Raw genomic sequence first — 12696 nt, 5'->3', positions numbered from 1 at the left:
CTTCTTGGCTCCTCCTGGTTCGATAAACCTTGGTTTCTTTCTGAGGGAAAACTTGCTGCTGTGCGCATCATACCTTCCTCTTGGGGTTGCCCAACGAACGTGTGAAATACACGCCATCAGGTATCACAATATACCGTTTCGGTGGGAGTTCGGGAAGCTGCGGGAAGCTGGGGTCTGGTGGCTTTCCAAATCGTGAAGAAATCCCTTAAGCTGGCTGTTCCCAAAAACGGCTCAAAATCGAGATCTTTTAGGCTTTAGCTTATTCTCACCTCTAAGCTGCTCAAAAGCCTCAAAAGAACTCAGCCTAGATCCTGTCCTTCCGTTTTGATCTAGCGGCCCAGAACCCACTTGGATCACAACAAGCCCTACCAGAACCTCTCTCCCTTTCTTCCTCCCTCCCGAGTCCTAACCTATCAACCTCCGCCGCCCCACCGTACCGTCGCCGCCGGCGCCTCAATCTCACGCCCCCCGCCCCCTGCATCCGAATATCCCCGCCTCTCCAGCGTCCCCTCCGTCTCCGTTCCTGTTCTTCCTCGTCGGGGCATCGAGACCTTGCCGTCTCCACCCCGTACGCAGGTCTCCGGTGAGTTTTTTCCGACCCAGCGATTGGTTAATCCCACTGACCTTCACAACTTCTGGGTGTGCCGCTGCACACCATCTAGATCCACCCCTATGTGCGTTCCTCTCTTTACTGCCAGAGTGCCAGGAATGGAATCCACCCAAATAATTTGATCCCAGCGTGTGCTCTTCTGTATGCAGAGGACTGGTCGCAAGATGCAGGCTTTGCTGCGGAGCGTCGTCTGTCGAGCCGGAACCCGCGGCGCCTCTCTGAAGCTCCTGGACTGCGCACCTCCCGGGGTTGCCCAGTCGTTCGCAGAACCTCTGAGGCCCTGCAGCTGGGTTCGTCAAATCGTGGTGTGTATGTGTGTGCCAGTGTTCGTATTGGGTACACAAGTTGCGGGTTTGTCGTCCTCTGTTACTAATTGATCCTGGTTGTGTCATTGTGCTGAATATTGATGTGCAGAGTCCAGTCGTTCCACACGATGGTGTTCAGGCTTACGGGTTCTGCACCAAGGCTTTGGCGGTGAGGGGGTTCTCCACAGTGGGGGCTGCCGAGGTTTCTGCTGAGGATGAAGATTCCAGCTCTCCCATGGTTGAGCAACCGCCACTCATCAAGTTCAAGAGGCCTGACAAGACGGCCAGGCACATTATGAATGTAAGCCAAGAGTTACTTTCAGTAGTCCTCCTATAGCTTCCTGCAAATGTTGCAATGATCATTTAAACAGCGCAACATGTTCGATACTTGATTTTTTTTCAGATCTTAAACAAAGAGGCAGTTGACAAAGTCCGCACAGAGAGGGAGATACCTGATGTACAGCCTGGATGTATTGTTCAAATGAGAGTGGTAAGTATCGAGTAAATGCACTCTCGCCTTACTGCTGTTCATTTATGCCTTTGCTGTTCTGATTCTATGTATATAAACAGCAAGTACCTGAGAACAAGCGGCGTGAGTCTACATTGAAAGGCATCGTCATAGCCAGGCGCAATGCTGGGATCGCTACAACTTTCAGACTGCGTAGATTAGTAGCTGGCGTGGGAGTTGAGTCCGTCTTTCCACTGTAAGTGACAGCAAATATGTGCTTCTCCCTTCCACTTTCATGTCGATACTGCTTTGTTTCTGATCTTTGCATGTGGATGTTAGAATTACTTCTTAGTTTTGCACTATCTTTTTTGCGATTATAATGACTTGTGCATTCATATCAGACAACAATTCACAGTACTTGTAAGTGATCCCTGTTTTTTAGCATGACAGAACATGCCATATTTTTAGTTGTGCATAAACCTTTTGTTTGCGATTACAAATACACTTCACTATACATACACAACCTCCACGCGAATCTAATCACACGCTATAATGACGTAGACCAGGGAAAAGTATGCGATTCTCACTAAATCCCTATTTAATATGTTGCTGAATATATCTGATTAAACAAATATGGAATTATGGATGCACAGCTGCTGTGCTAGAAGTGTAGTTGGCTGAACTGAGCTATTCCGGATTCACCCCCTTCTTGATATTCCTGGTAGTATCTCATCTGCCAATGATAACGGTGGCACCAGCTTCATTCTGGTCCTAATATTAGCTGTAAATCCATGACAAACCGTTACTATTCCCTAAACCATAAAATGCAGCATCTGGTCAACAGACCCTTATGTCAACTGTGAAAAAACTAGTATTATTTGATACAAAGCACAGCGTTTCTCGCTAATCTTCTTGGCAAAATGAACTTCTTTTGTTTTGTTACCAATGGAGCTTGTAATTTCATAAGTGTGTACATCCAGCTATGGTTAACTTCCTTTCATGACTCCATACTACATATAGCCTTTGTCCCCTGTGTGTGCTGTGGGACTGAGTACAATGTACAAATGGCATAAGTAGGATATTTCATATGGGCTCTCCTTTTGTTTGCATGATCTGTTTCCTTTTGTTCTGCAGTTAATTTCTTCAACCCTTCACCTAACAATTTGGCTTTGAAGAAGTGAAAAAATGAAAGATATCACTACATGATACTTGTTTCATGTGGACTGTTTTCCTGATGCCAAGTTCTCATTTGCATTCAGGTACTCCCCAAACATCAAAGAAATCAAGATCCTGGACAGGAAGAAAGTCAGGAGAGCAAAGCTGTACTACCTGAGGGACAGAATGAATGCGCTTAAGAAATAAAACAGCATCGGTTTGGTTTTTACCAGTTTGCTTCTGATGCGGATCCTGCATGGCCTGTGTCGTCATGGTGCCTGCAGTTTGAGCAGCCCGGTGCTTAGTTTCAGCTCCTAAAACTACTGTTTCCGGTCACTATGCTTGGTTTTTGGATCAAAGTGGTAGCAGAAATTTTGCTTCTGTTATTTGGATTTAACCGTGTGGATCCGTGCTATTTTGTCTTCTGTAGCAGTCAGTGTACGAGAAAGAAATAAAAACCCTTGTATCTCTACTATTTGTGCTTTGTAGCAGTCAGTGTACTATATTTGCCTGTATTGGTAAGATAGAAAAGCTTGAGCTCAAAGCTGTTTCCCACTCGAGAGCAGCCTCCTGTATACAGCTCGTGTTAGTCCATTCATAAAACTTACTCGCCCATTTCCTGTGCTGTAGACGGCATCTTGGATATTTTGATCTGTGCTTTCAATTCTGTTGAGGATTCCTGCTGGATTGCAATTGCAGTAAGCCAGGAACACAAGTTTTTCTTTTATTTTGAACAAACAAGAAGCCATTCTTGAGCGTGGGATGGGCAGAAATAACTGACAACATTCAGTTTGACAAATTGACCAACTTGTCAATGCCACAAAGTGTCATTTGTGTCAAAGTGCAATCAAAGATGACTTGGTGAGCGAACAACTCTCCAGTCGACAGATTACCACGGACATGGATGCAGCTAACTCGCTTCAAGTAACTGGCTTGCTCGTCGTTGCCTTCAGCCGACGCCGAAACCCCCTCTACTCTCCGCCACCGCCGTCGTCGCTGATACCCCGTCGGCCGCATGCCTGCATCCCGACCCCGACTAACTATCTATTTGATTGGGTCCAGCTTAAGCCCAGTTCAACATGCTTTCCCGATGTCGCTCATTCCAAGCAAGCAAATGTGTTTCTATGTTCAAATGTTCTTCTTGCTTACAGAGATATATGATCTAGCCCACCAAGATCTCAGTGAAAAAACGACAAAGTTTAGGAAGATATTAATTATAAGTGGTAACTATACATAGATGTCAACGGAACACATACCCCTATACGAGTTTTGAGAGGAGGCAACTATAGTTGGATTATAACTGTTGTAGGGAAATGTTAACAATAGTTGGGGAGCCTCAAGCATATATAGGCCAAAAGATGGAGCAATACGAGTGAATGAGGTTGTACTTGGTAGGTGAAATAATTTAGGTCAATTTACATGTGCTAGGTGTATAGGTAGAGAGAACACGTCCTGGTAAGCCGTCACTTCTATTTTTTAAACTTTGGTAACTGTTACTTATTTTTCTTGTACAGGAAAGTTATGCATATAATGCTAGCTTGAATGAATTGATCAGGCGATTCCACCCCTCTCGTTAGAGTTTAGTGCTCCGGAGGCGATTCCACCCCGCCACCGTGAGATCTCTGTCTTCGAGTTGCGATAGATCCCTCACCGACCTTTCACCCTAGTTTGTGATCCTGTTGCACTCGCCTGCACCCCGTACCCAGTTTGTGATGTCTCACGGTGGCACTTCTAGGGTTTCTGGCGATGGCAGAATCTGCGGTTGCAACCTCGTCGTCCTCGATGCCGGGGAATGAATCGTAGATTGATGACATGTTGGCTCACTTTGAACTCCGTGAAGATGAACTCGGAGATGTGGTGATCGTGGTCGAGGATGTTAAGGAATTCCAGAAGGAGCTCGCCGCATGGCGATCGGTAAAGTCCATACATCAAGATCGTTTAGCGCAGAGGCGCTATTTGGCAAGATGTAGCTCAAACATGTTTCCCACTCGAGAGCAGCCTCCTATATACAGCTCGTGTTAGTCCATTCATAAAACTTACTCGCCCATTTCCTGTGCTCTAAACGGCATCTTGGATATTTTGATCTGTGCTTTCAATTGTATTGAGGATTTCTGCTGGATTGCAATTGCAGTAAAGCCAGGAACACATACTTTTTTACTTTTTATTTTGAACAAATAAGAAGCCATTCTTGAGCGTGGGATGGGCAGAAATAACTGGCAAAATGACATCTTTCATTCGGTTTGACAAAGTGACCAACTTGTCAATGCCACAAAGTGTCATTTGTGTCAAAGTGCAATCAAAGACGGTACAACCCCCTCCCCAAACTCAACAAAACCCAACCAGTATTGTCTAGGCCCATGTCCAAACTCAAATCCAAAACTCAGTATTCCCACATATAGGTATACAGTCGCCGCAAGACAGTCTGAGGGCACCACAAGACAGTCCGGCACCGCAAAACAGTTTGGCGCGAACACCACAAGACAGTCCGGCGCCGCAAAACAGTCCAACGCAAAAATCACAAGACAATCCGACTAGTCTTGTTCCCAACGCGATGGATATGTTAATGTTTGTTAGGGGAGCCGTACGTGGATCTGGTACGGGCTTCGTGTTATATAGTGGGCACAAGTACATCGTATGTAGATATACATATCCAATACAGAATACGTATGGTATATGTATATATAGAGGAGAGAAGACCTATTACATTGTCTAACACCCTCCCTTAATCTAAACCTGTTGACATGTTGAGATTACGCTTAAACTCAACAAGCTTCTTGACTGGAAGTGGTTTAGTAAAACCATCTGCAACTTGATCATTACTTGAGACAAAGCGAATAGCTAGCTGATTCTTTGCAACTCTTTCTCTGACAAAGTGGAAATCAATCTCAATGTGCTTGGTACGAGCATGAAACACAGGATTAATTGAGAGATAAGTAGCACCCAAATTATTACACCAAATAGTTGGCTTTTGTTTCAACCTTACTCCAAGTTCAGCAAGAAGAGCTTCAACCCAAATTAATTCAGCAGTGGCATTGGCTAATGCTTTATATTCAGCCTCTATGCTGGACCGAGACACTCTAGCCTGTTTTCTTGCACTCCATGAGACTAAATTTGGACCAACAAAGATAGCAAAGCCACCTGTAGAGCGTCGATCATCAATGTCTCCTGCCCAATCTGCATCAGAAAATGCACTCAAGAAAGTAGACGGTGATGATGTAAAGGTAGTGCCAAGATTTATTGTATCCTTGACATATCTGAGAATGCGTTTTGCAGCTGTCCAATGATCAGTGGTTGGAGCATGGAGGTACTGACAAACTTTGTTTACTGAGAAGGCCAAATCAGGTCGAGTGAATGTCAAGTACTGTAAAGCACCAACTATGCTTCTAAACTGAGTGCAGTAATCAGAGCCAAGAGGTGTCGCACTTGTGATAGACAGTTGTTCAGAAGTAGAAAAATGTGTTGGAGCAGACTTACAATGTTGCATACCAACCTTTTGGAGTAAATCTGTAGCATATTTCTCCTGTGTCAGAAGCAATCCATTATTTACCTTTTTAACTTCAATACCAAGGAAGAAATGTAAATCACCAAGATCCTTGATAGCAAAATTCTCATTCAAATCTCGAAGGAGAGCTGTGATAGCATAACTAGAAGAACTTGTGACTATGATGTCATCAACATATACAAGAACAAATATAGTGATTCCCGACTTGTTAAAGAGAAATAGTGATGTGTCAGCCTTTGAAGGTGTAAAACCAAGTTCAAATAGTTTGGAACTTAACCTGGAATACCATGCTCTTGGTGCTTGCTTCAGACCATACAATGCTTTATCAAGTCTGCAAACATGATGTGGTGCATGTGGATCTTCAAAACCAGGAGGTTGTCTCATATAGACTTCCTCTTCCAGAACACCATGAAGAAACACGTTCTTGACATCTAGCTGCCTTAGATTCCATCCACGAGAAACAACAACAGCTAAAACAGTTCTGATAGTAGCAATTTTAACTACAAGACTAAAAGTGTCGTCATAATCAATGCCATACCTTTGTTTAAATCCCTTTGCAACCAATCTTGCTTTGTATCTATCAATGGACCCATCGGCTCTTTTCTTGATTCTATATACCCATTTGCAATCAATCAAAAATTTTTTTTTGCTTGGAGGAACAAGGTGCCACGTTTTATTTTCCATCAAGGCCTTATATTCTTCATCCATCGCTTTGCGCCAGTGTGAATCATCAAGAGCCTCAGAAAGAGAGGATGGTTCTCCTGTAGAAGAAAACAAACCATACCTAACTGTACCATCAGTGTACCTTTTCAGTTGTCTTATACCTTGCTGCAAGCGAGTACGAATACGCGGAGGAGAAGCAGGTGGTGGTGTGGGATGGTCATGCTCTTGTGAATGTTCTGAAGAAGCCACAGAATCACCCCCACTGTCGCCCGCCGCAGACGATCCAGAGGGGACAGGATCAGCAGCAGGCTGTGGAGAAGCAGCGGGTGTGGCAGACGAGGCGCCAGATGGCGCGCCAGAGCTGGGCGAGGGCGCGTGGCCAGCACGCGCAGCCGACAGCACCGGGGACCGCCCGCCATGTGGAGCACCAGGACTAGCCGAAGGCGTGTGGCCGGCAGGCGTGGCCGGGGCATCTCCGCGCGACCCGAGGGCGGGAGAATCAGCCTCGGGCTGAGATCCCTCGGGATAGGAGAGATCTGCAGCAGGAGCTGCATGGATTTCAGTGCGATTTTCGTCTTCTTCTGCCTCATACTCAAAGTCATTTTCTGCAGGAATTTGAACACTGTTTTGACTATAATTTGCATTAGTATTTTCTGCAACAGGCAACACATTAGTAATAGGCACAATAGGCATATGATCATCAACATTATTTGCACCCTCATTTGACTCAGATGTGAAGGATGGAAGAAGAAGAATCTCTTTCCTAAGAAGGGGACCAGCGTTGGGACGCAATGAGGCAAAAGGGAACACATTTTCATCGAACACAACATCACGAGAGATATACACTCGTCCAGTATTTATGTCTAGACACTTGACACCCTTATGAAGAGGACTATAACCAAGAAACACACAACGAGTGGAGCGGAAAGCAAGTTTGCGAGTGTTATAAGGATGAAGGTTGGGCCAACAAGCACAACCAAAAACTTGAAGGGCATCATAGTTTGGTGTCATATTAAGGAGGCGTGCAGCTGGAGTTTCAAAATTGATGACTTTGCTGGGAAGTAAGTTTATGAGAAAAGTGGCAGTAAGAAAAGCTTCATCCCAGTATTTAGAGGCATGGAGGCATTAGCAAGCAATGCTAAACCAACTTCAACTATATGACGATATTTTCATTCAGCAGAGCCATTTTTTTGATGAGCATGAGGACATGAGACATGGTGAGTGATTCCAACTTTTTGAAAGAATGCATTGAGATTTTCATATTCACCACCCCAATCAGTTTTCATTGTGACAATTTTCCTATCAAATTTACGCTCAACATATTTCTGAAAATTGAGGAAGACTTGATAAACATCAGCACGACTTTTAAGCAAATAAATCCAAGTGAACTTGCTAAAATCATCAATAAAGCTTACATAATATGAATGTTTCCTAGCAGAGAGAGGTGCAGGGCCCCATACATTAGAGAAAACTTGTTCTAAGGGAACAATAGATATACTACTAGAAGTGGGATATGGCAATTGACGACTCTTTGCCAACTGACATGAATTACACACATATGGGGTACTCTCTGGGGTGTAAGCTATCTTATTTTTCCTAAGCACTTGTTGAACCACAAACGAAGAGGGATGTCCTACGCGACGATGCCATGTAGAGGATGATGGCTTTATTGTGATGTATGCATGCTTGGAGGAGGCATTGGAGATGGGCATCAAGGGATATAGGCCTTGATACGTCTCTGACGTATCGATAATTTCTTATGTTCCATGCCACATTATTGATGATATCTACATGTTTTATACACATTATATGTCATATTTATGCGTTTTCTGGAACTAACCTATTGACGAGATGCCGAAGGGCCAGTTCTGTCGTTTTCGCTGTTTTTGGTTTCAGAAATCCTAGTAAGGAAATATTCTCGGAATTGGACGAAATCAACGCCCAGCATCTTAGAATCCCCGGGAGCTTCCAGAACACCCGAGAACCGCCAGAGAGGGGCCATAGGGGGCCCACACATGGTGGCGGCGCGGCCCAGGAGGGGGGCGCACCGCCCTAGTGTCTGGTGGCCCCAGACCCCTTCTGACGCTGCCCTTCCGCCTATTTAAAGCCTCCATCGCGAAAACCCTATCACGTTCGACGAAACTAGAGAAAACCTTCCAGAGCCGCCGCCATCGCGAAGCCAAGATCTGGGGGACAGGAGTCTCTGTTCCGGCACGCCGCCGGGACGGGGAAGTGCCCCCGGAAGGCTCCTCCATCGACACCACCGCCATCTCCATCAACGCTGTTGTCTCCCATGAGGAGGGAGCAGTTCTCCATCGAGGCTCGGGGCTGTACCGGTAGCTATGTGGTTAATCTCTCTCCTATGTACTTCAATACAATAATCTCATGAGCTGCCTTACATGATTGAGATTCATATGATGATGCTTGTAATCTAGATGTCATTATGCTAGTCAAGTGGGTTTTACTTATGTGATCTCCGGAGACTCCTTGCCCCACGTGTGTAAAGGTGACAAGTGTGTGCACCGTGTGGGTCTCTTAGGCTATATTTCACGTAATACTTATTCACCGTTATGAATGGCATAGTGAAGTGCTTATTTATATCTCTTTATGATTGCAATGTGTTTTGTATCACAATTTATCCGTGTGCTACTCTAGTGATGTTATTAAAGTAGTTTATTCCTCCCGCACGGTGTAATGGTGACAGTGTGTGCATCGTGTAGTACTTGGCGTAGGCTATGATTGTGATCTCTTGTAGATTATGAAGTTAACTATTGCTATGATAGTATTGATGTGATCTATTCCTCCTCTCGTAGTGTGAAGGTGACAAGTGTGCATGCTATGTTAGTACTTGGTTTGGTTATGTTGATCTGTCATGCACTCTAAGGTTATTTAAATATGAACATCGAATATTGTGGAGCTTGTTAACTCCGGCATTGAGGGTTCGTGTAATCCTACACGCTTAGTGGTGTTCATCATCCAACAAGAGGGTGTAGAGTCTAGCATCTATCTATTTATTCTGTTATGTGATCAATGTTGAGAGTGTCCACTAGTGAAAGTATGATCCCTAGGCCTTGTTCCTAAATATCGCTATCGCTACTTGTTTACTCGTTTTATCGCATCTTTACTTCCTGCAATATTACTACCATCAATTGCACGCCAGCAAGCACTTTTCTGGCGCCGTTACTACTGCTCATATTCATTCATACCACTTGTATTTCACTATCTCTTCGCCGAACTAGTGCACCTATTAGGTGTGTTGGGGACACAAGAGACTTCTTGCTTTGTGGTTGCAGGGTTGCATGAGAGGGATATCTTTGACCTCTTCCTCCCCGAGTTCGATAAACCTTGGGTGATCCACTTAAGGGAAACTTGTTGCTCGTTCTACAAACCTCTCGCTCTTGGAGGCCCAACACTGTCTACAAGAATAGAAGCACCCGTAGACATCAAGCACTTTTCTGGCGCCGTTGTCGGGGAGGAAAGGTAAAAGGTACTCACACTCCGGATCTCGGCTACTAAGCTATTTTCGCCGTTGTAAGTACTCGAAGCTATTTCCTTTAGATCCTGCAATTGCATCTTTTTGTTTCTTGTTTACACTAGTTTGGCATAATGGACAACAATGAGCTTCTTATTCTATTTCCCGATTTAAGACATGGATGGTTTGATGCGAAAATTAAAAAACCTATGGAACATATTAATATGAACGCTTTGAACACCATTGTTGCTAATGATATGGAAAATTCTAAGCTTGGGGAAGCTGGTTTTCATGATCTTTTTAGTTCCCCAAGCATTGAGGAGAAAATTTACTTTGATGATACTTTGCCTCCTATTTATGATGATTATAATAATATTGGTCTTTTAGTACTGCCTATTATGGAGGATAAATTTGATTATGATTACAATATGCCTCCTATATTTGATGATGAGAATAATAATGATAGCTACTTTGTTGAATTTGCTCCCACTACAACTAATAAAATTGATTATGCTTATGTGGAGAGTAATGATACTTTTATGCATGTGAATAAGAATGCTTTATGTGATACTTATATTGTTGAGTTTGTTCATGATGCCACTGGAAATTATTATGAGAGAGGAAAATATGGTTGTAGAAGTTTTCATGTTACTAAAATGCCTCTCTACATGCTGAAATTTTTGAAGCTACACTTGTTCTATTTTCCTATGCTTGTTACTTTGCTCTTCATGAACTTGTTTATTTACAAAACTCCTATGCATAGGAAGCATGTTAGACTTAATTTTTTTTTGAATTTTCCTCTTGATGCTCTCTTTTGCTTCAACTACTATTTCTTGCGAGTGCATCATTAAAACTGCTGAGCCCATCTTAATGGCTATAAAGAAAGAACTTCTTGGGAGATAACCCATGTGTTTATTTTACTACAGTACTTTGTTTTATATTTTAGTCTTGGAAGTTGTTTACTACTGTAGCAACCTCTCCTTATCTTATTTTATTGCATTGTTGTGCCAAGTAAAGTCTTTGATAGAAAGGTTGATACTAGATTTGGATTACTGCGCAGAAACAGATTTCTTGCTGTCACGAATCTAGGTCTAATTCTCTGTAGGTAACTCAGAAAATTATGCCAATTTACGTGAGTGATACTCAGATATGTATGCAACTTTCATTCAATTTGAGCATTTTCATCTGAGCAAGTCTGGTTCTATTTTAAAATTCGTCTTTACGGACTGTTCTGTTTTGACAGATTCTGCCTTTTATTTCGCATTGCCTCTTTTGCTGTGTTGGATGGATTTCTTTTTGTTCCATTAGCTTCCAGTAGCTTTGTGCAATGTCTAGAAGTGTTAAGAATGATTGTGTCACCTCTGAACATGTGAATTTTTGATTATGCACTAACCCTCTAATGAGTTTGTTTCGAGTTTGGTGTGGAGGAAGTTTTCAAGGGTCAAGAGAGGAGGATGATATACTATGATCAAGAAGAGTGAAGAGTCTAAGCTTGGGGATGCTCCCGTGGTTCATCCCTGCATATTTCAAGAAGACTCAAGCATCTAAACTTGGGGATGCCCAAGGCATCCCCTTCTTCATCAACAACTTATCAGGTCATTTCTCTTGAAACTATATTTTTTATTCAGTCACATCTTATGTACTTTACTTGGAGCGTCTGTGTGCTTTTATTTTTGTTTTGTTATTTTCATTCTCTGAATAAAATGCTTGTGTGGGAGAGAGACACGCTCCGCTGGTTCATATGAACACATGTGTTCTTAGCTTTTAATGTTCATGGCGAAGGCTGAAACTGCTTCGTTCATTGTTATATGGTTGGAAACGGAAAATGCTACATGTAGTAATTGATAAAATGTCTTGGATAATTTGATACTTGGCAATTGTTGTGCTCATGTTTAAGCTCTTGCATCATATACTTTGCACCTATTAATGAAGAAATACATAGAGCTTGCTAAAATTTGGTTTGCATAATTGGTCTCTCTAAGGTCTAGATAATTTCTAGTAAAGAGTTTGAACAACAAGGAAGACGGTGTAGAGTCTTATAATGTTTACAATATGTCTTTTATGTAAGTTTTGCTGCACCGGTTCATCCTTGTGTTTGTTTCAAATAACCTTGCTAGCCTAAGCCTTGTATCGAGAGGGAATACTTCTCATGCATCCAAAATCCTTGAGCCAACCACTATGCCATTTGTGTCCACCATACCTACCTACTACATGGTATTTCTCCGCCATTCCAAAGTAAATTGCTTGAGTGCTACCTTTAAATTTCCATCATTCGCCTTTGCAATATATAGCTCATGGGACAAAATAGCCTTAAAAACTATTGTGGTATTGAATATGTACTTATGCACTTTATCTCTTATTAAGTTGCTTGTTGTGCGATAACCATGTTTCCTAGGGACGCCATCAACTCTTTGTTGAATATCATGTGAGTTGCTATGCATGTTCGTCTTGTCTGAAGTAAGGGCGGTTTTCACAATCAAATGGTTTGAGTATGCATACTGTTAGAGAAGAACATTGGGCCGCTAACTAAAGCCATGAATC

General features: G+C 43.0%; 1 protein-coding gene across 1 annotated transcript; it reads left to right on the top strand.

The window, feature by feature from the left end:
- Positions 1-368: 368 nt before the first annotated feature.
- On the top strand, positions 369-3133 carry LOC124683812 (50S ribosomal protein L19, chloroplastic-like). The gene is made up of 6 exons (XM_047218256.1): positions 369-583; positions 760-915; positions 1025-1216; positions 1319-1405; positions 1486-1619; positions 2623-3133. Exons 2-6 carry the CDS (start codon positions 775-777, stop codon positions 2723-2725), a joined length of 657 nt encoding a protein of 218 aa, XP_047074212.1. The 5' UTR covers positions 369-583; positions 760-774; the 3' UTR covers positions 2726-3133.
- Positions 3134-12696: the final 9563 nt, after the last annotated feature.

Source organism: Lolium rigidum, chromosome 1, assembly GCF_022539505.1.
Source record: "Lolium rigidum isolate FL_2022 chromosome 1, APGP_CSIRO_Lrig_0.1, whole genome shotgun sequence".
Taxonomy (NCBI): Eukaryota; Viridiplantae; Streptophyta; class Magnoliopsida; order Poales; family Poaceae; genus Lolium; species Lolium rigidum.
Note: the sequence above shows the minus strand (reverse complement) of the source record. Positions and strands in the feature narration are given on the sequence as shown.

Bases quoted from the DNA above. Each gene is read 5' to 3' on its own strand.
- LOC124683812 (XM_047218256.1), top strand. From the start codon at position 775: ATGCAGGCTTTGCTGCGGAGCGTCGTCTGTCGAGCCGGAACCCGCGGC. The intron at 916-1,024 runs GTGTGTATGTGT...ATTGATGTGCAG, and splicing joins GCTGGGTTCGTCAAATCGTG to AGTCCAGTCGTTCCACACGA. The intron at 1,406-1,485 runs GTAAGTATCGAG...GTATATAAACAG, and splicing joins GTATTGTTCAAATGAGAGTG to CAAGTACCTGAGAACAAGCG.